We start from the raw sequence: 22,413 nt of genomic DNA, 5'->3' as shown, positions 1-22,413 counted from the left end.
CATGAACAAATTCCACTCTAAGACCCAATGATGATTTGTGGTAACAACCCTCCCTGCTTACTAGGGGTGTCAATTGCCTCGCACCCGACGATTCGATTCGTGTCACGATTCAATTCGATACCGATTAATCCCGATACGAATCTATGAGTAGTTTGTTGCGATTTTTTTTTATTTAAATTTAGAAAGTGTAAGATTTGTATGAAAATGTATTATTTATTTATCTAAAACTTCAGTCTTATACAGGTTGTAATCTGTTTCATATTTGAACAGCATTGAAATAAAATAATAAGGCTTAATGTCCCATTAACATAACATTCGTCCATGCTTAAGGTGTGAACCCTAAGACGTTTTAGTGAATATTTTTCCATCAAAAATTGATATTTAAAAATCGATTCGGCCGCCTATTGAATCGGTTCGAGAATTGCGCGATGTAATACCGCAATATATTGCCGAATCGATTTTTTTTAACACCCCTACTGCTTACCATGTCTTCCCGGCCTCCAGCTGCAGGTTCATAGAAGATTCGATACTGTCGCACATTGCCCTCAGCAGGCTCCCACTGGACATTCAGGGTGCTGGTCGTGGGGTCGGTGACCCGCAGGTTCCTGACACCACCCAGAGGCTCTGATGCGAAAGAAAGTAACTCAGTGCTAACGTATGATCACATTTAACTGTCCAGTTCCAATCATATGCATCCTTAACCAGTGTAAAAATTCATTAAGGACGCTCCTGTTGATTTGTTATATGGAAGCGTGCAAATTATAAACATCTTACTGGTTCTGCCAAGTCCAACGAGTTCCTCGCTGACTCCACGGGGGTAAATTGCCACCACACTGATGGAATATTCAGTGTCAGGGGTAAGCTTGGGCATGAAGAGATTGGTCTTCTTCCCTCCAACTTGGGCCTATTAGGGAAAATAAGGAACATTCTAGGCTCTTCAGTTTATATTTGAATACAAAATCATGGGGTCAAGTAAGACAGTAATGCTATCAAATGTTGACAGATTAAATGTAAACCTGTGGGATCAATGTGCTTCCAAGATTGTTCATGTGTCACAAATATGGGATATTTACAATTTTGGTCAAAAATGAAAAGAACACAATTTGTATTATCCTGATAATACAAGGATTTTCTTCTCTTGTGTATATAACTCCAAATGTGCCTGGCATAAAGAAACCAACACAATATTGCCAAGGTAACTCAACTGACGAAAACTTCCAATGGCCTTCAGCGTCATATCAAGCAGCCAATTGGAGGGTAACCACATTTCATCAGGTTCGATCCATCTAGATTGCAAATCTAAGCAAAGCCATGTGAGGCAAAGCTGACGGTGCAGATGGCCTCTCAGAGAGGAGCGAATTTTATCAAGAAGGCAAATCAAAGTTTGCTTCCGCCATCTAGTAAATAAATTTCAGGACATCTTTGTGGTATTGAAGTCAATACCACAATGGAAATCGCATATCTTCACCCTCTTAAAATAACTGCCAAAGTAATTTTTTATTTTTTGCAAAAAATATATATACATTTTTTTTGCCAAAATCATCTTCTCTTGATGCAAATGGGTACATTTTTGTTTCCTGAAAAATCCGATTTGTTTTTAAGGTGTCGATATATACTGTGTATGTATATTAAGTGATGATTTAAAAAAAAAAAAAAACAACTCTCACGTATGCCGTGTAGCAAATTAGATTGGACCGCTCTCTGTATACTACTTGAATGCATAAAACTACTTGAATGCAAAACTGCTGCTGCTGTGTTGAAGCAATGCACAAATATTTCTTGGAGGAGACTGCTCTGAATGAAAGGAACAAATCTACTGATTGAGTTAATAATTGAGAACGTCAATTTGACTGCCAAATAATGAAGTTTGTGTACTGCCAAACTTTTAATGTATACATGTAATACCATAAATCCTTTTTCATTTTCACTCTTTGCCACTTAATGGAAATATCACGTTTCTAAACAAATATAAAAGAGTATCCCTCCTCTTTTGATACTACACTTGTAATTAACCTTAACATTTGGGTTGACTTCACTGCATAATTGGTGTGACCAATCGGTGCTGAGTGTTTGACTTACAGTCTGGGTCCTGCCACCGGAAGTGGGAACATAGGTGACCCTGTAGTTCTGGACACGGCCTGGAGCTGGGTTCCACCTGGCATTCAGGGTTGTGATAGTTTCGTTGTACACAACCAGGTTGGTAGGAGGAGCAAGAGGTGCTGAAGAGTGCATACAAAACAATTACGACCTTGTCAGAATGGTCGGTTATCCTTTCAGCCAAGAGCTGTTGCTTCATAATTCCTTTAAAACTGTTTTTAAAAGATGATGTCCTTGATATTCCGGCCATTGACTCTGATTGTTTACACGTCAATGAATCCAAATGTATTTCTCACCGCAACGAGATAATCAACATATTGGAATATGCATGCATGCTTCATATGAATATCAAGGATTTGCTGTTTTAAAGGAGAAAAAAATACTCATCCAAGGGATGGTATCTTTTCTGAAGCAGGGATGGACTTTGGATTAATTGATGGACTAGTCAGTGCAATGGATGGATGGATGGATGGAAAGATGGAATGATGAATGATGAAATGGACTTCAAAAACAAGATTGCAAATCATGTGTGGCACCACATGCAGACCTGAACTCCGTCTTCAGCCATTTAACATGACTATAGTTACTGTAAAATCCTGGGAAGAACACTCATTTTTTTGTTTGTATTTTTTTTTTTTTTTTTTTGCCCAAATTGGGGATTGGAGTATTATACTGGGGCATAATAAGAAATTAACCTTTGACACAAACAGAAAGTAAATAAATAAAAATAGCTAACTAATATAACTAAAATCCTGTTGTGTGTTAGAACAAGATTTTCAGAAAAAATTAATTATGTATATATATATATATACATATATATATATATTATATATATATATATATATATATATATATATATATATATATATATATATATATATATATATATATATATATATAATTTATTTTTTTTAATGTATTTATGTATTTTTTATTTTTTTTATTTTATTTTTTTAAAGACCTTAATCAGTGGCATGGTAGCATCATTTTTAACTTGGACTTAAACTCATTAGTACAGAGAGAGAAAAAAAAAAAGAAGAACAAGCTTTTTAACTCATTCACTCCCAGGCGTTTTCACTGTTTTATTGTTTTTTGACTGATTTTGCAATGCCCACATGATATTGTGTTCTATTTCTATAAAAACATGGAACGTACCAAAAGAAAGATTAGTCTCTTCTTTCATCAGGACAAAAAAGGTATATGTTTATCTGTTTCTGTTTTGCAGCAATTAGCATTAGAATATAGCAAAGTTTCATCATTATTCACAAACCTGTTGAGAACACTGGGGAAAAAGAGCTTGTTGCAACATGGCCTGTGCTGCTCTCTTATACTCTGTTGCCACCTGCTGGCCGTTTTTTGTAATAACTACCATTGCTTTAAGCGAACTTTTCAGGTCTGAAGCTGCATCAAAGCCTTCTGTATGCTCTAGCATTTAAAAAAAAACAAAAAAAAAACGTATAAATACGTTTTTGGGAATGAATGAGTTAAGGGTGATTTGGACAGTGGCGCTATTAGGCACGGGTGTGTGTTATTCACAGGATTTTTACAGTAAATCATTCTCAAGAAGAGTACTGGGACAAGCAGACGGGCAAGAGCACAGACAAAGATTCAAGCTGGGTAGCACTTTAAGTAACCAGCTGCAGTGGCAGCACAGCTTGATGATGATGATGATGATGATGATGATGATGATGATGATGATGATGAAAATGATGATGAAAATAATGATGATGTTTGACCAATGAACAACAAGTGCAGATTGGCCAAAATAATAAATCATGCCTTTCTTCACTTAAAAAGGAAAATCATACTTTTCCTTTTGACACATTTACTTACACGGAATACTTCTCCTGGGCACTACAGAGGCAAAAATAAAAAGATATAATGGGCGCAACCCTTCACTTGAACATCACATGCAGAATATCCACCATTGACAAAAACCTTTCATCAAGATTCCACATGGACATCGAATGCACGTTCATTTGCTCTCATTACAGTCATCTTACATGTCCTCTCGGTTCCGAGCAGGTCTTCGCTCTCGGACTCATCTGGATAGATGGCGGTGACTGACACATCATAGGGGGTGTCTGGCTCCAGGTTCTCCAAAACGTGGGTTGGGTCATCACTGTTCAGAATGGCCTGATGAGAAAGACACAAGCATGTGAGACAATTAACTCATTTTCTCCCAATAACGTGTAAATACGTTTTTTTTTATGTTTTAAGTGTCCCAAAGACGTATTTATACGTTTTTCGTTTTTTTTATGCTAGAGCATACAGAAGGCTTTGATGCAGCCTATCAACTGCAAAGAACGGTTTCAGAAATGGTAGTTTTTACACAAACGGCCAGCAGGTGGCAGCAGAGCAAAGGAGATCAACCAGGGCCATGTAGAAAAAAAATCAATTACTTAGCTCTCTTCTAATGTTAATTGCTGCAGAACAGAAACAGATAGAAAAATACTTTTTTTTCCTGATGAAAGAAGAGACTTTAATCTTCCTTTTGCTTTTATAGCCATAAAACACAATATTTTGTGGGCCTTGCAAAATCAGTCAAAATCCAGTAAAACAGCCGAGAGCAAACGGGATTGCTTCTGTGAAAATGGCTGGGAGTCAATGAGTTAAGGAACAAATAACACAAGCGTTGAAACATACTTCTGTTTTTTTGTAATGTGTGCAGACGTACATATTGGAAGTTGTTTTCTCCCCTCTTGGTCCAGCCGATGCGGTAGAGAGCCACATCAGGAGCTCCATGCTCCCAGGTGGCTCTGAAGCTGGTCTGGGTAATCTCTGAGAATCGAAGGTTCTTTGGAGCAGGAACCACATCTGAAAGATGGAAGATTGGAAGTTAGAGTGACTTTTCACCAAGTTAAGAAAAAACGTCGCTCTTTGTCATTGTAAGTTGTGTTGTATCTTCACTCTTACCAGTGATTCCTTCACCCAACATCGTCTGGCCAGGACCCTCATCGTAGATTGGAGTAACAGCCAGGGTATACTCAGTCTGCGAGATCAGGTTGTCTAGTCCTGTCGTGGTCCGTGTTCCCCCCACTTCCAGCTGTAAACATTATTATTGCGTAACATTATTCCAAATTTGTAAACTGACTTCAGATTTTTTTTTTTTTGCCAAGTCTTGCATAAGTTTCCAGTTTTAAGAGACTGTATTTGGAATCCAAATCAGACAAAATGAGATTTTTATGTGTCTGTGTTTTGAGTGGCATGCTCTCACTGAGTGGGTAGGAATCCCATGATCCATAAAGCCAACATTTTGCTATTTTCTGGCCAGAACACTTTTTTCCCCTGCTCACTACATTTTTCATAATCAAACTGACAGGCCATGAGACACATCCAACATATGTTTCCAGAACAAGAATTCTCCTAAAAGGGAAAAGCAACCCTGTGGTCTATCCATTCAACAACACCTTTGACTCTGCTAAAACCATACTGTCTTAACCTTTTCATTGAACAGGGTTTTTGCAGGCAATTTTTTTAAATGCAACTTAAAACTAATAAAATGCCTACTTTCTACTGCATATACACACAAGCACACAATGAATGAATATAAATATATTAGGGCTGTTGTAAATAATTGCATGATGTTTATAGTTAACTCGCGATTAATCCCAAATTAATCGCATGCTAAATCTGTCCTAAATGCACAATAAAATATATTATTCAAGTTTGTCTTTGTCTTGTTAATTAAAATAAAAGTGGACAAATATGGTTACCTAATCCAAATGTGTTTGTATATTTTAGTTGATTGATACAGTAATTAAGTGTGAAACATTGAGTCATAAATTTGTGTTGAGGTAAAAAAAAAAATTGCCACTGGATGGTATAAGTGTTTCATGTTGGGCGCTGGTGACAGGAACACTACATTTTTTCGAACATTAGGCACCTCGTGGACTCCAGACCATTTTATTCATTGTGAATTACAACTGGTCACCAGTCGCCACAAATGCATTTATCACATTTATTATTGCTAGATTGTGCTAGATTAATGTAATTACTTTTCATGTTTGTTTGTTTTTAATGACCTCGGGAACTGTTAAACTCAAACAATTTGAAAGTTCATACAAATAGATGCTGACTGAGACGTCACTCAGCACATTTTCAGTGATATTATTAGATCCCACACTGAAAGAAAGCGTTAAATCAAACTCACCTCCTTAGCTTCTCCGTTCTCGGGCTTATAGGTGACGAGGTACTTGCGGACAGGACCAGGAGCAGCATCCCAAATCAGCCTCATGGTGCTATGAGTGATATCCCGGACCCTTAGTTCACCCGCAGGTGGCAGGGGCACTGAACAAATATATCAGAGTCAGTCATAAATGTAGTCTAAAATGCTGACATTTTCAGGATTTTGCTGGATCAGAAATATTATAAAATCTGAATTCAGTTGCTACTTACGGGTGACTCCCTGTTGTGTCAGTGGCTGACTGGCATCCGCCCCATGCAGGGCCAAGAGCGACAGCGAGTAGGCCGTGTCGGGGAATAGTCTCACCAGCTGAACATCAGTTGTATCGCTACCCACTCTGATCTGTGGGAAAACAACACCAAGTTGGAGATAAAAGACACCTGTGAGAAACATTTGGTTTTAATCACTGTTTTGAGCACCCCTCAGAACATTTTCAGATACTCCCTGAGCTGAGTGAGATCATACACGATCACACCCACCCTTTTTAGAACAATGTTACTTTTCCTTTGCGCGTCTCTCAACGAAAACTGTTCACGAGTGTTAATCATTTTGATGTACTTTGCTTTTAAAAGAATGAGTCTTTACCTCCTGCTCGACTGTAGGCTCCGTGGCATTAATGGCGCTGTAGAGCAACATGTAACCTGTAGCACTTGGCACCGGCTCCCATCTCACTCGCATTGTGGTCATCTGCTCGTCAAAGACGTCCATCCTTCTCACAGCAGGAAGGGGCACTGCAGAGTAGACAGTGAGGAATTATATGATACATGATAATGCTCTCTTTTTTTTTTTTTAAACTGGTGTCTCTACATTGTATTTTTTTGGCAATAATAAATCGTGATTTTTTTTTTTTAGTGTCAATAAAATTGCAATACCGTATTTTCCGCACAAATAGGCGCACCTCATTATAAGGCGCACATTCAATGAATGACTTATTTTCAAACTTTTTCCATATATACGGTGCTACAGTAGAGGCTGGGGTTACGTTACACATCCATTAGATGGTGCTGCGCTAAAGGGAATGTCAACAAAACAGTCAGATAGGTCAGTCAAACTTTATTAATAGATTACAATCCAGCTTTCTGACAACTCCATTCACTCCCAAAATGAATAAACAGCTGTTTTGTTATTTTCTCTGAGGTCAAGTATTAGTATTAGCTAGCGATCCAAGATGGCGGGATCTTCTACGCATGCGCGTCACCGATCGTGCAGTGTCGCCGATAGCGTCTTGACAGCGCGACCTGTGGCAACTCAATATTGATCCATATATAAGGCGCACTGGATTATAAGACGCATGGTCAGCTTTTGAAAATATTGAAGGCTTTTAGGTGCACCTTATAGTCGTGAAAATACGGTACTTAAAAAAATAAGAAGTCAAAATGAGGCTCAAACCGTTCACACTTCTCGAGTTTGCATAGTTTCCCCGCGATAGAATGACCTTTTTTCTCAGAGTATTCCGGCGTCCTCCCACATTCCAAAAACATGCAAGTAATGTTAATTGAAGACTTTAAAATTGTCCATAGCTGTGAATATGAGTGTCAATGGTCTCCCAAATTCGGCTGGGATGCGCTCCAGCTTACCAGAGGAGATTGAGGACAAGCGGTGAAGAAAATAGATGGCGACAGCCATACATGAATCACGGTCAAAAACAGTAATTAACGCAAGGAAATGTTTTTTAAAATGAAAAACCCGAAAGGACGTGTGTGATCAGCCGACTGCTTAAATTGTTTGATCTCAATGGGAAAGCTTCTATTTTTATGTATTTTTTCACTCTATAAGGCCAAAGCTACTGTATGCTGATAAAAAGTCTTGTGAGGCTTGCTTTAATGTTGACATTATTCGGAGACGACGATCTGAGTTTACATTCCCACTGGAAACTTTGACCATAAGTGGATGTTTAAAAATCTCTTTAATCAAACACTACATGCTGAGTAGTAAAACCAAAACCAACCCCAGGGAGATAAAACTTACATGTGGTCTCGACGCCCTTCAGCGGCTCGCTGATCTCTTCTCCCACCACCGAGTAGACGTTAACCAGATACTCCGTCAAAGGGTCGAGCTGGCGGAGTACCACTGTGTCCTGAGTGCCGTCCACAAGCACCTAACAACAGAGAGAGGTCACACAGACCAATTCAGAATTTTCGGATTCAAGTGCAAAGTTCGGTGTAAAGCGGTTTCAATATATGATGGTGAAGAATAAACGGTGTATAAGTGCACGCCATTTACCAATATGATCAAATTGGATGTTTCTTTTTTTTTGGACGAAGAAATGTTTTTTTCCACAAAAGTGCAATTAGTAACCCATTCGAATGGATTCAGGATTTGATGGTTAAATGGCAAACGGACATGCGGACATGGATTTGGGGGACGAATCGAGGCTATATGAACTAGTAATCTAGTTAATCTCGAATATTATTTGATGGTTAGTGGTTGTGCGCACAGGAGGTAGTTGCACAAAGAGAAAAGCTTTACACTCAACAGCCGTATGTAGACAGTGTTGCCAACTCTCCAGTAATGAAAGCAGCTATTGGCTGTCCAAAAAGTAGCTAGAAGTATTCCCTAATTTGCATAATTGGCAATTTGCACGTTATAGCATGGAATAACGTCGTGGGAGAGGCAAAAAAATGAGAAAAAATAAGAAGAAAGAAACAAAACCTAAAGAACACAAGAAAAAGTTGATAGTTTGATAATCACTTTTTGGCAAAAAAACAAAAAACAAAACAAAAAACAGTCGCCAGATTTAGTGAGAAAGTCGCCAAGTTGGCAACATTGATTGATGTACACAACTCACTTTGTTTATTGTTTGTCTTGTAGTTTGCAGTGTCATATAAAATGCAGGGAATAAGGTAACGGAATAACAATATGAAAAATAAATTTATCAATAAAAATTAAGAATTGTTTCTTTATTATGTATTTAAAATTGCATAAATTTGGGCCTATTTAGTTTGTGCAGGCATACCTTATAATTAGTGTTGTTCCGATACCGTTTTTTGGCTCCCGATACCGATACCGATACCCAACTTTGCAGTATCGGCCGATACCGATACCATACCGATACTTAAGGTTTTTTTTTCCTCAACATGAAAAAGCTATCCTGCCATTGGTTCAGAGCATTCAAGGGCCAATAGGATATCTTAGATCGGCATGCAGTGAACATGTCACACATCAGTGACTGTTGTGCACGAGCAAGACACAAGATTCTGCATCCAAAATCCTATATTAGCGTTGGAATTAATGGTATCGGCATGTTACTTGTGAGTAGTCACCGATACCGATACCACTGTTTTTATGCAGTATCGGCACCTCTGCCGATACCAGTATCGGTATCGGAACAACACTACTTATAATTGGTATAAGTTGTTTTCCCTCATCATATTTGGGCTATCATTTAATTAACCAAAATGAGCATGTCATGTCAATATACTTAATAAAACTATTTTTCCAGTGCTGTTGTTGTTCATGAGGTCATGATGATATGGTTTCTATTCCAAACTGAGACCTTTGTGTTAATGTTTCCTGGCCCTGCATCCGATCATAATGTTATTGGACACCCATTCAGCAGGAGGCCAATACAAACAGGAGGTTGGAAATTGAAGTTTTTGAAACAATATCCCATTAGATGCTGAAAAAAAAGTGGCTCATTACATCCAGTATTTTAGGCCAAACTTCTCTCTAGACCGCAAACTCTCGGGAACTGCACTTAACCTTTATGTGTTATGAGAATGAAATACTGGCCGTATTTTTTTGGTGGTCTAAGCGTTATATAGTTACCTGTTGTGTGAGTCCTGATTCAGACACATATTCCACACGGAATTTTTCCACTGGGTCCTCAGGGGCAGTCCATGTGGCTCGGAAAGAACTGTGAGTCACCTCAGATGTTACCAGATTAGTCGGCGCATCGGGCGCACCTCCTTCAGCAGACGGAAAGTGCAAGACAAACCGCCACGGTCAGCATTATATGCGCACTCAAGTTGTTTCCGACGTGGGTTAGCACCTGCAAAATCTCATAACACTGGAAAGTGGCAACTTCCTCACACCGCAGACCATTTTCACAACTCTTTAATTTAAGTTGCATGCATTTTACCTAAGTGGCAATGGATAAAAAAGATGCTGTATTAGCAGGTACAGTCAAACCTCGGTTTTCAAACATAATCCGTTCCAGAAAGCTGTTCTAAAAACGATGTGTTCGAAATCCGAAACAATTTTTCCCATTATAATTAATGTAAATAATTTTAATCCGTTCCAAGTCTAAAAAAACTTTTTTTTTTTTTACTATTTTACACCATAAACTGCACTGTATACTGTTTACCATAAATAAAAAAGGGTAGAAATAAACACTGTTTTATTTAGATATCCTATCTAAAATGATGGAAAACCCCCAAAAATGCAAACATTTCTTTTTTAAATTCAATAGTTCTGCGCACTACTTTCCTCTTTTCTTCACCAGCTTTACCACTTGCACTTGCTTTCTTTGGACCCATGATTAGGGGCTAATAAATGATGCAAAACTAAAAAAAAAAAAAAAAAAAAAAAAAAAAAAAAAAAAAAAAAAAAGATTTGCGTAAATAACAATGACCAGATCTGTTCCAAACGAATGTTGAAAACGACTGTGCTACGGAGGAAGCATACCGGGCATTCGAGTTAGCTCGGCTCCCGAGTGAGTCGCGTTCAGGTACGCTCGGCTTTTTTTCAGTTTGGTTGAGAGCCGAATTTTTGGACGAGTTCTGAGACATAAAATTCTCAAATTTTGAGAACAGAAGCGTTCGAAAACAAAGGTTTGACTGTATTTCTAATTGTCTGACTCTTTCCTGCTTCTCCATCACACGTAATAGTAAGCCAAATACCCTATTTGGACAAAAGTAATGGGACTTTTTTTTTTTCCGCCTTTACACAATGTATGCAGGAACTGAGGTTGAAGAAATAAATAGAATTGCAGCAGCTTCCAATCTTTCGACAAGATTTTGGAATGCGTCTGTGGGAATCTTTTTCCACTTATCCAGAAGAACACTTGAGGTCAGAAATCGCTGATGTTGGATGAGAGGTCCTGGCTCAGAATGTGTTCTCTCATTCATCCCTAAGGTGTTTTATTGGGGTTGATGTCAAGGCTCATAAGGTCCATACCAAACTCATCCAGGCATGCCTTTATGAAGCTAAGTGCACTGGGGCACAATCGTGCTGGAACAGATGAGGGCCTTCACCATAATGTTCCCACAAAGTTATGGAGAAGATGTTCAAGAATACCTTCAAATTAAGTCACAAAATGGGGGACAAGTGGTGTAATGACATCCATCCAACCATTTTCTTGACCGCTTATTCCTCACAAGGGTCGTGGGGGTTGCTGGAGCCTATCTCAGCTGGCTTTGGGCAGTAGGCGGGGTACACCCTGGACTGGTTTGCCAGCCAATCACAGAGTGGTCTAATGGTAACCATTTAAACAACCTTATTATGATACAAGATCAATTTATTACAAAAAAAAATCTGCAACTGTATCCCTTGTCCCTCTTACGCACAGGTCCCATTTGTAGCATTTAGCGTTAGCTAAAGTAATAACCCAACCACCGGTCACCAGACTGACTAGCGATTATGGTAAATTTGTTATAGTCGGTCTGGTGAGCGAAATTGTAGTGTCCCAGATTTTAACTCATTCACTCCCAGCCATTTTCACTGAAGCAACCCCCTTCACTCCCAACTGTTTTACTGAATTTGGACTGATTTTGTAAGGCCCACAGACTATTGTGTTCTATTGCTATAAAAACATGGAACCTTACCAAAAAAAAGATTAGAGTCAGGGGGGGGGGAAAGTATATTTCTCTTTGTTTTTGTTTTTGTTTTGCAGCAATTAGCATTAGCATTTCACCATTATTCACATTCCCGGTGAAAAGACTGGCAAAAAGAGCTTGTTAGTAACATGGCCCTGGTGGAGCTCTTATACTCTGCTGTCACCTGCTGGGCATTTTAGTAATAACTCCCATTGCTTCAAGCATTCTCTTCAGTTCAGAAGCTGCATCAAAGCCTTAAGTATGCGCTAGCATAAAAAAAAAAAAACACAATCAAACAAACGTATAAATACGTCTTTGGGAGCTAATGAGTTAATATTGATAATCTGGTCATCCTATGTAAACGGATACACACCTGGTCCCTTTACACTGTTACAAAGGTTGTCAGTGAGCCTGTCCACAATGTCCAGCAGGAAGGAGAAGTCAGCCACATTGTACATGTGAATGTCATCCGGATCCGAGGCAATGGACCTCAGCTCATTTTCATCAGCGTTCTTCACACCTGAAATGTAACAGAGACGTGAGCTAACTTATCATAATAGCAAAGTCGGTTATCGGCGCTATTGCATCATAGTCGATTGGAAACATTCATTTACCGATGGCATAGAGCTCAATGCCCTCATCACGCAGTCTCTGAGAGTTGACGATGACATCATCCTGGGACTTGCCATCAGTGATCAGAACGCCAATTTTGCGAGCGCTTGGTCGCATGCCGACATTTTCTTTGAAATTGTTCTGGAGCAAGTAGTTCAAAGCCACACCTGGAGGATGTAGGACATGGATCGTTATCGATACATTTTCCTAACTGATGTTTTGTTTAATTGATCTTGATTACATAAAGTAAAGTACCAGTCATGGTGTTTCCGCCCTTGTAGGGAAGGTTCGAGATTGCATCCAAGAGGGATTCCCTGGTTTGGTGAGCATCCAAATGCCATTCAGTCTTTGGATCGCCACTGTACTGAGCAAGACCTAAACAACCCACCAAACTGTCATGAAGAAAAACACGCTCAACTTTAAAATGGGCAAAATGTTGACTCACCAATTTGGACTCTGCTGGGGCCGATGTCAAAGACTCCAACCATGCGAGCGATGAAAGAGCGAATTGTCTTAAAGTTGAGACGTCCGATACTCCAGGAGCCGTCGACGAGGAGCACAATGTCAGCCTGTGCGCTGGTCTTACAAATCACATCTGACAGGGCAAAGAGTTCAGTTTTCCTCAACGGATGACATTGCATGTGAGATGCATACGATCATGCGTGATTGATCAAAATATAAATGCAGAAGAATGATCATGTTGCTTGAAGATATGGAAGTGGTAAAGAAAAGAAGGAAATGAGAGAATATTTTGACAAATACATCCAAACAACAAATGTGAACATCTCCACAAGCAGGCAGTCAAGAGCCGAATATTTCTTTCATCCATCTCTTTTTTTTCAGGGAACATTTATTTTCCAGGTGTCGTAATTATTGTCCTCTCGTCTTGTTGCATGTCAGGGCAGTGTCTCTCGGCAGGGATTTGTTTTTTGTTTTGTTTTTTTTTTGTTTTTTTGCATCTGTGTGTTCCTCCCAAGGGCAAATCAGGAGAATAAAGCCGTAATAGCCCGTGACATATCAAAGGCAGAAGGAACTCCCATTCCCTCCTTCGCAGGCAGGTAATGTTCGAATGTTGTTTTCCAAATGTGTGTTGGAATCCTCAGCACCTAAAAAGGAGCTTGCAGATGTGCAACTGGCACGGGCAGATGTTGCCCTAACTGCCAGTGTCTGCAACTGAACACAGGTTACATTATATTTGATTTACAACCGGGTCATCCCCCCCCCACAAGAAAAAAAAGGTAATATATAAAAATCTCACAACAAACAAGCAGATCAACACAAGTGGCAAACACTTCAAAACTGTTTCAAAAACTGTATCTGACCGGAGAGATTTATTTTTAGCTCTTCTGATGCTTTGACGTAAGACAGATCTGTCTCCTTATTAGGAATGGCCCCGTCGAACCGGCCTTCCATGCGCCTACGAAAACATGTCATTTTTCCATGACAGCGCTCATATTTGTGTGCTGCCCTCTGACTCAGCGAGCAATAAAACATTTTGCAACCCAAATATGTGAAATATGTACGGATCAAGTCTGCACTTGGACTGGAAATTGAAGGTGGAATCCCAATGTGACGCATTGCAGCCAACAGGAAGTTCTTGATTGATGTGGCACTACTGTAGATAGTTGGTTTTTAATTTCACGACGAGGTCATGTAGTTGGTAAGGTTACCTGGTAGCTCAATAGGAGGTGGCTCAGGTCCACTTGTGAGTGTGGTTTTCTCCTCTCCAGCCAATGGCATACTTTCTCCTCCCTCAAACATACCGAACACATTCACTGTGTATTTGGTATCAGCTCTACAAAAAAAAGAAAAAAAAAAGTCAAAACGTCATATAAAGTACACAAGATCGTTACTTAAAAGTTACAAATATAAAAAAAAATATATACCGTATTTTCCGCACTATAAGGCGCACCTAAAGATCAGAAGATCCCGCCATCTTGGATCGCTAGCTAACACTCATACTTGACCTCAGAGAAAATAATAAAACAGCTGTTTATTCATTTTGAGAGTGAATGAAGTTGTCAGGAAGCTGGTTTGTAATCTATTAATAAAGTTTGACTGACCTATCTGACTGTTTTGTTGACATTCCCTTTAGCGCAGCACCATCTAATGGATGCATCATGTAACCCCAGCCTCTACTGTAGCGCCTTATATATGAAAAAAAGTTTTAAAATATGTCATTCATTGAAGGTGCGCCTTATAATGCGGTGCGCCTTATAGTGCGGAAAATACGGTCATAATAATAATACAATGCAAGACGGTAAGGTAAAGTAGCTCTACCTTAACTCCTCCAGTACCACGGTGTTGTCATAGGGGCCAACTATAAGCTCTCCCAGGTCAATATCATCCTCTTTAGGGTGAAAGGTGACTTTGTATCCCTTTACGTCGCCAGGCGCAGGGTCCCATGTCACGCGGAAACTGGTCTTGGACGGTTCAGAAGTCTGGAGATTCCTGGGACCTTTGTAGGGGGTCACTAGTAGGGACAGATATGTAAATATTTATTTTATTCCATTTTAATTCTTGCTCTGTGAAAGGGGTTACGTCAATACATTTTCTTACTTAAAGGCTTACTTACAACTAATGTATTGATAGGAGATGAATGGTGGATTTTGACATTTATGATGTATGTCAGAAAAGTACCAGGACTGGTATATTTCAGACCGAAACTATGAGTTTTTGTCATGGTTTTGCTCTCAGGCCTCTGTTTGTTTTCATTCCAGCACGCAAGTGATTGGTGGGCGTGTCCTTCTTAATGACCGCACCTGTTCCTCATGGACAATCAAGGGACTATAAAGCCACTGCGCCACCACTGCCGACTGCCAGATTATTCGTTCTTGCTCACTGCCGTGCTGCCAAGTGTCTAGTCTAGCGTTCGTGTTGTATTATATGAGTTGTGATTCCTTGCCTTTTGTACGCAAGTGTTTTTTTGTTCATGACTATTTCTCTCCTTGCCTTTTGCAAGTATTTTCGGTTGAGTTGTTTTGTTCCGGTGGTCAGGCCAGATTTTCGGTTGGTTTGTTTCCGCGTATCTCTGTGGAATAAATTCTTGATCCTCCCTTTCCTTGGTCTGTGTATTTTGGGATCCACTGTCGCCTCCTTAACAGTTTTCCTGTTGAGTGTAATTCGCCTGGAGTATATGGATGTGTTTTGAAGACGAAAGAGGATCCAAGTCCAAATTTGGTCAATTTCATATTTTTCACAAATTTGTGCTATTGGTTAGTCCCAACGTGGCGTGTAGTTTTCACAAATTATTAAGTCAATAAATTAATAACATCAGGTTGAAAATAATATTAACCGACCTAAAGTGTTGAAAGCAGCTTGAGAGCAAATCTATTTGAGACTTCAACTGTCTGAGAAGTTCCAAAAACTCCTCACTCAGCAGGAACCTTGCGGAATTATATCTCCTCAAGATTGAAGTTGTAACGAGTAATAAACTCTCGATAGACAATAAAAACTGAAAATAGTTAAGTTGGATACATTTAAGTAGGTCTGCTTTGTTAAAAAAAAAAAATTGATAGCTGTCATTCTTCATTGCAGAAGGAAGCCTGCCAGCCAAGTTTGCGTGCAGATGAATTTCCATCCATTGCACTGACTATTCGGCGCTTTTTGTATTGAATCATTCATGGCTCTTGGGTAGCTGATGTAAACACAGTCATTAGTTTTTGTTAACTGTTGAAGTATTTTCTCTTGTCTTGCCAAAGACTTTGATGGGCACTGCCGAAGGCAGTGACAGTCTAATCAACTGAGTGATAAATTATCGTGTGTTTTTTTTTTTTTTTTCTCTGAGCAAATTAAATTAGTGGGACGGTTGGGGATGATGGTGGAACATTCTGAAACTGTAATGATTTTTTAGGGATGTAACTATATCCAAACATCACGATACGATATTGTGGGGGAGTTGGCGATATTTAAAAAAAGATCACAATATTGTAAAAAAAAAGAGAGCTCATACTAAAAAAAAAAAAAAAAAAAAAAAAAAAGAACAATATCGTGCTTTTGTACATAACAGCAATGCATATGAACCACCTAAATCTCTAATAACAATATTGAGGCACTTACTTGGCAATGCAAGCACACATTGATCGCTTCACAAGCAAATTAGGTTCCCCTTCATCTGACAATTAGCATAGATTTTAAACATAGAAGGCCAAAACATCCCTAATGAAAATTAAATTGCACTAATAAAATAGCCACTAGAGGGTGCTAGAACTGCACAAATGGAAATCAACCTGACTTTTTTTTTAACAAATGTGTTCCTTTTAAATATTGTGAACATGGCGACGACGATATTGTGGCAGTTTTAATATCGTGATATCACGATATTGCCCTTATCGTGACATCCCTAATGATTTAAATACCATATTTATGACACCCGGGACCAATGTATGGCTACTGTCACGTTTTTATGCATGGACATTTGTTGCTGATGAAGTTGTCCAACTTCCTTTTAATGGAGCCGTTTTCCAAAAATAAAAGTATCTTCAAACTTATTTAAAATTAATCTTTTGTTTTGCTCATAAAATGTAGTGGCTTTGGCGATTCGAGGATTATGACTGATAGTGACGATATACAGACTACGTATTGCCTGACAGGAAAAAAAAGTCAGATTTAGTCGTGACTAGTGTTGTTCCGATACCGATACTGGTATCGGCAGAGGTGCCGATACTGCATTAAAACAGTGGTATCGGTATCGGTGACTACTCACAAGTAACATGCCGATACCATTAATTCCAACGCTAATATAGGACTTTGGATGCAGCATCTTGTGTCTTGCTCGTGCACGACATTCACTGATATGTGACATGTTCACTACATGCCGATCTAAGATATCCTATTGGCCCTTGAATGCTCTGAACCAATGGCAGGACAGCTTTTTCATGTTGAGGAAAAAAAAAAAAACTTAAGCATCGGTATAGTATCGGTATCGGCCGATACTGCAAAACTGGGTATCGATATCGGTATCGGGGGCCAAGAAACGGTATCGGAACAACACTAGTCGTGACCAACTGTCTCTCAGTTCATGCTTTTCATTGTATTTTTTGTATTTGATAAGTTTTATTTATTTATTTATTTATTTATTTATTTATTTATTTATTTATTTATTTATATACATGTATATACTAGCAAATAAAACAGCATACTGGAAGAGGTTGCGTTTGATTTCAGTTTCTACTGCCGATGTGCTGTTTTACTTAAAATTAAACATGCAGAGAGAACATTTGTGGATTAACACCAAGTGATAGATCAACTTACATGTCGTCCCTACGCCTTGTCTCGCTTTGCCCTCTCCGGAACGGTATACCGGCACAACAATGATGTCATAGGTGGTGAGGGGAGTAAGGCGTCTCAGCACGGTTGTGGTATTGCCACCGGGCACTTTAGCCGCCAGCTGGCGCCCTCCTGACTGCGGTTTATAAGTAACACGGTAGTTGACCACGTTTCCAGGTGCCGGCTGCCATGTCACCTTCATGCTCTTCTCCGTCTCCTCGGACACAGCGATCACTCTGGCAGCATCCGAGACTGCAAGGAAGAAAAACAAAAATTATATGTGGTTGAAATGGAAAAAAAAAGATGAACGGATAGTTTCATGGAAAATGTACACCACGTTCAGATTCTAATATGTGTATGCTTGGCAACTTGTGTTCCGTTGAAATATAAACATCGTGGCTGTCCGAATGCTGGTCAAAGTCTTTCATCTAGATGTCTGCTTTGTTTGAGATTTTTTCAATCTATACATTAAACAGGCTTCATATGATTGATTACACATTCCCTGTTGCATTTGGAATGGATAGTATAGAAAGGGGAAAATGTGCGTAAATATTGATGACATTCTACTGTTACAGATGCAGTGCTTGATTAGAACGCAAAAAAAAAAAACATGTCAGATGAGAGGACAAGGTGTTTTTTCAATTGTAATTGACTTAACACAAACTGCTGTTAAGTCATCAAAAACAGTTTGCGGTTTGAAATGTAAAAAGCAGAAGTGGCCACTTTGTCTCGCCGTCACACCGTCATTGACGGACGACTTGCTTTATTACGCAAAGCCTCGAATAAATACACGGACTGAGCACCAACGGAAGCACGTTTACATCTGACAGGACCTTCTCAGTCTGTACTTTTTCCAGGCTTCACATCATAAAGCACATGCAGAAGCGCCATCGATGATGGGCCAACGTAACGACGGAAGTGCCAACTTGTGGTAAAAAGCAGCTTTCTTTTTTCAGCTAACGTATATAAAAAAATAATAAAAAAAAGCCAATGAGAGTTTGACATTGTTTGACTTGTCATCATTTCTAACCAAGGAGAAACTCATAACACACCAGAAACGAGTTGAGGATAAAGTGGAAGAGGTGAAAGGAAGGGAGTATGTTCAATCAAAAAATAATCGACTTACTATCGGTGGTTTCCTCGCCAGTTAAGCGTTGACCTTCACCGTGACCATAAACAGCATACACGGCCACCTGATAACGTGTCTCGGGTGTGAGACCGTCCAGTATAGTGGACGTGTACTCTCCCGGAATTCTCTTTTCTCCGGACTCGGCGGTGAACATAGACTGCCAGGTGATCCGGTACTGGCGGACTTTACCCGGGGCCGCAGCCCAAGACACAATAAAAGTGGTGTCCGTGGGGTCTTTTGTCACGAGGTCTCTGGGTGAACCAAGTTCTGTGGATAAATCCAGAGATACATTTATGAAATCAATAAAAGGAAAGTACAGATACATTTGGTTTTAAACAATGACAAATTCTACAGTGTCACCATTTAATCCAAACAACAAACCATCATCACTCATCTGTCTTCCCTTTAACTCTGCAGGATCTGCACTACACCATGACCTTCTCCTTTTGTAAACAAAAACTGTTGGAAAAATCTGCCAAACTAATCACAGATCTTCTGCACCTCTCCTTTGCACCACTTTACTTTTCCAATGAAACAAAAAGGGAACACGAGCCATGATTGTACAATTGCAGATGTTGCGCTACCTCATGTCCTCACTTATTTTACAGCTCAGGGATTTTGTTGGTGGTGTTTCATGAGGAGATGCCGAGTGTGGCGAGCCCATGTTGAGACTCGCCACTCCAACCTGGCTGAAACAACGAGATGCCGTTTGACGATTTTTTTAGTCGCTTCTGTTGCCTTTATCCCTTAATGCTGCTGCTTAATGACGAGAGTGGTTTGGCTGGGTGGTCGCTCTTCATCACATTCATCAAAACTAGTGTTGATCCGATACCGTTTTTGGCTCCCGATATCGATACCGATACCGATACCGATACCGATACCGATACCCAGCTTTGTAGTATCGGCCGATGCCGATACCATACCGATACTTAAGGTTTTTTTTTTCCTCAACATGAAAAAGCTGTCCTGCCATTGGTTCCGAGCATTCAAGGGCCAATCGGATATCTTAGATCGGCATGCAGTGAACATGTCACATACCAGTGAATGTCGTGCACCAGCAAGACACACGATGCTGCATCCAAAATCCTATATTAGCGTTGGAATTAATGGTATCGGCATGTTACTTGTGAGTAGTCACCGATAGCGATACCACTGTTTTAATGCAGTATCGGCACCTCTGCCGATACCAGTATCGGTATCGGAACAACACTAATCAAAACCAATGGAAAACAAAAAAAAAAAAAAAGTGAGATGTAACTCCCAGCATAAGAAGCAGCCACTGTGTCTAATTTATGACTCCTTCCTAGCATCCCATCTATCCATTACTGAGGACCTGGAAAGCGATCTGAACAGAAATATAACAGCAGAAGATGTTCCAGCCAAGCAGAGTGATCTGCACCTTGAGAGTAGACTTCAGAGATGAAGAGTTCCAGAGTTCGAGGACTACGAAAACAGTCAAGGCTGCACGTACTATGCCAGACCATCCCAATAACCCAGAGCGCCTTTGCCAAATAAACAGCACAAGATCAACTTGATTGACTGTTCCGGCTGTGTGCGAAACGTGGGTGAAGGGAAGGGAACGCAGGATGATTGCTTTTGCAGACAAGTGGCCCACATTTTGACATTCGCACACAAAGTGAAGGGGCCCACTCCAAAAGGTACAGCACGCATGCAGTGAAACACATGGTTCACAGATTTAGCATAAACTAAAATCTTTTTTCCACTCTGAAAAGCTAAACCCGAAGACAGCTAGCATAAATCAAATCATGGGCATTCCATGTAGCAACAGGAGTCATTTTGTGCTGATAAAAACATTCAATGCATCCGTGACTTACTGATATAAGTGGTTTTCTCAAATGAAGACCTTGGACTACGTAGACCGGATGTAGCTGCGACAGTCCCTGGTTTTGAATCGTGTCCCGACTGAATTCGCTAGCCACATTGTTTTTGCGCCACTGTTACGCAAATCCTGGCATCCTGTTTTGTTTTGTTTTTGTTTTGTTTTGTTGCTGTTGTTTTTTATTTTTGTTGTTGTTTTGTTTTTTTGGGTCCAGTCAGCAAACCAATTGTTTGGACCATGTGCTTATCAATCCCCAGGGTCGTCAACAAGCATTTCTCGCCATTCTCACGCTCTCACACTTTACGATTATTTCTCACGCTAAGAAAAAGTATCTGTAACATGGATGGAAAAAACTACTGCCCAATTCAATTTCTACTTAATGTATTTGATTTGATAAGTGTCATTTTTTGCGTCAAGCAGTCGGGGAATTCTTCAATTCTTTGAGTATTTTCTGAACACTTCAAAGTTTGGCTGTCAACTGTTGAACTGTCCATTTGATTTTTGCTGTTGGATTGCAGTCCAATGAAGGTTGAATTAAATGCTTTTCCTATTGTTTATTTTTTTAATGTAGTCTGTCTTTGCAAATATTAACAATCCACAATGCCAAAGTTTTTAGTTTCTCATTCTCCACTACTAGCTTAATCTTATCTCCTGAGTATAGACTAACCTCACAACTAGATTGTTATTTTGCAGTACGTACACTGTACTCAATAACTGTCTTGCACATAGGATAATGTACATGCTTTATTCACTAGGGGGAAAAGGGTTAAAGGGATACTTGACTCATTTAGCTATTTTCAGCAGTAAGATGATTGTATTTTGATTTTGTCAAAAAGAATTAATTTGATAACTTCATTATTTTTCACGTACAATTAACACCTTTGAAAACACATTTTCCCATTTGCTTTTGATGACATCACGCGCGCTGAGGAAACAGGTAACGACCAATCAGGGCTCACCTGTTTTCACAGTGAGGCCTGAGCAACTGTGGATTTTGCATCTTATTTCATATTCCACAAACACAATATTCATCAGAATACCGTGTTGAGACGAGGGGGCTGCAGATAACTTATTGTGCCTCATTTTGTGCAAGGGGATGCATTGCGATCATCGGGTGCATGTTAACGCTTCGACACGCACATGGTATGTAGTTGAGTTAACCCCCCCCCCGGGTCATTGTATATTTGATATTCTTGGACAAAAAGCAAAAAGCGATACAAAGCCAGCAAAATTCACACAAAAGCCTTACCCGCGTTAATAAAACCTGATATGACACAAGTGAGGAATATTTACAAAAAAAAAAAGCTTTCCCCGTGGGGCGTGCTGGCATTACATTTACATCTGTAACCCAAGATGCCTAAAGCTCATTATCCAAACAAAGAAACGGCATCCACAAAAATGCACCAGCACTGATCTCAAGCACTGATAATTACCTTCATTATTTTAAATGCCATTAGGCCACTGAGCTGTGGACTCATCACAGGCACCAAGTTCTGACACGTCCAATCTTTTGCTTCTCTCAGTT

General features: G+C 39.6%; 1 protein-coding gene across 1 annotated transcript in view; it reads right to left on the bottom strand.

The window, feature by feature from the left end:
- The window catches only part of col12a1a (collagen, type XII, alpha 1a), a 74,723-nt gene that overhangs the window by 36,770 nt on the left and 15,540 nt on the right, over nucleotides 1–22,413 (bottom strand). Inside the window, exons 14-33 of the mRNA XM_077538721.1 lie at nucleotides 19,046–19,315; nucleotides 17,905–18,171; nucleotides 14,932–15,124; nucleotides 14,322–14,446; nucleotides 13,097–13,246; nucleotides 12,907–13,026; nucleotides 12,654–12,818; nucleotides 12,413–12,559; nucleotides 10,052–10,191; nucleotides 8,252–8,381; nucleotides 6,869–7,014; nucleotides 6,496–6,625; nucleotides 6,251–6,387; nucleotides 5,014–5,143; nucleotides 4,775–4,914; nucleotides 4,101–4,233; nucleotides 3,931–3,951; nucleotides 2,080–2,219; nucleotides 775–904; nucleotides 485–624 (exon numbers count right to left, since the gene is read on the bottom strand). Coding sequence (XP_077394847.1) covers nucleotides 485–624; nucleotides 775–904; nucleotides 2,080–2,219; nucleotides 3,931–3,951; nucleotides 4,101–4,233; nucleotides 4,775–4,914; nucleotides 5,014–5,143; nucleotides 6,251–6,387; nucleotides 6,496–6,625; nucleotides 6,869–7,014; nucleotides 8,252–8,381; nucleotides 10,052–10,191; nucleotides 12,413–12,559; nucleotides 12,654–12,818; nucleotides 12,907–13,026; nucleotides 13,097–13,246; nucleotides 14,322–14,446; nucleotides 14,932–15,124; nucleotides 17,905–18,171; nucleotides 19,046–19,315 — 2,954 coding nt within the window. The remainder of the gene's footprint in view (nucleotides 1–484; nucleotides 625–774; nucleotides 905–2,079; nucleotides 2,220–3,930; nucleotides 3,952–4,100; nucleotides 4,234–4,774; nucleotides 4,915–5,013; nucleotides 5,144–6,250; nucleotides 6,388–6,495; nucleotides 6,626–6,868; nucleotides 7,015–8,251; nucleotides 8,382–10,051; nucleotides 10,192–12,412; nucleotides 12,560–12,653; nucleotides 12,819–12,906; nucleotides 13,027–13,096; nucleotides 13,247–14,321; nucleotides 14,447–14,931; nucleotides 15,125–17,904; nucleotides 18,172–19,045; nucleotides 19,316–22,413) is intronic.

Source organism: Festucalex cinctus, chromosome 12 (assembly GCF_051991245.1).
Source record: "Festucalex cinctus isolate MCC-2025b chromosome 12, RoL_Fcin_1.0, whole genome shotgun sequence".
NCBI lineage: Eukaryota > Metazoa > Chordata > Actinopteri > Syngnathiformes > Syngnathidae > Festucalex > Festucalex cinctus.
This window is presented reverse-complemented; position numbering and strand designations above follow the sequence as displayed.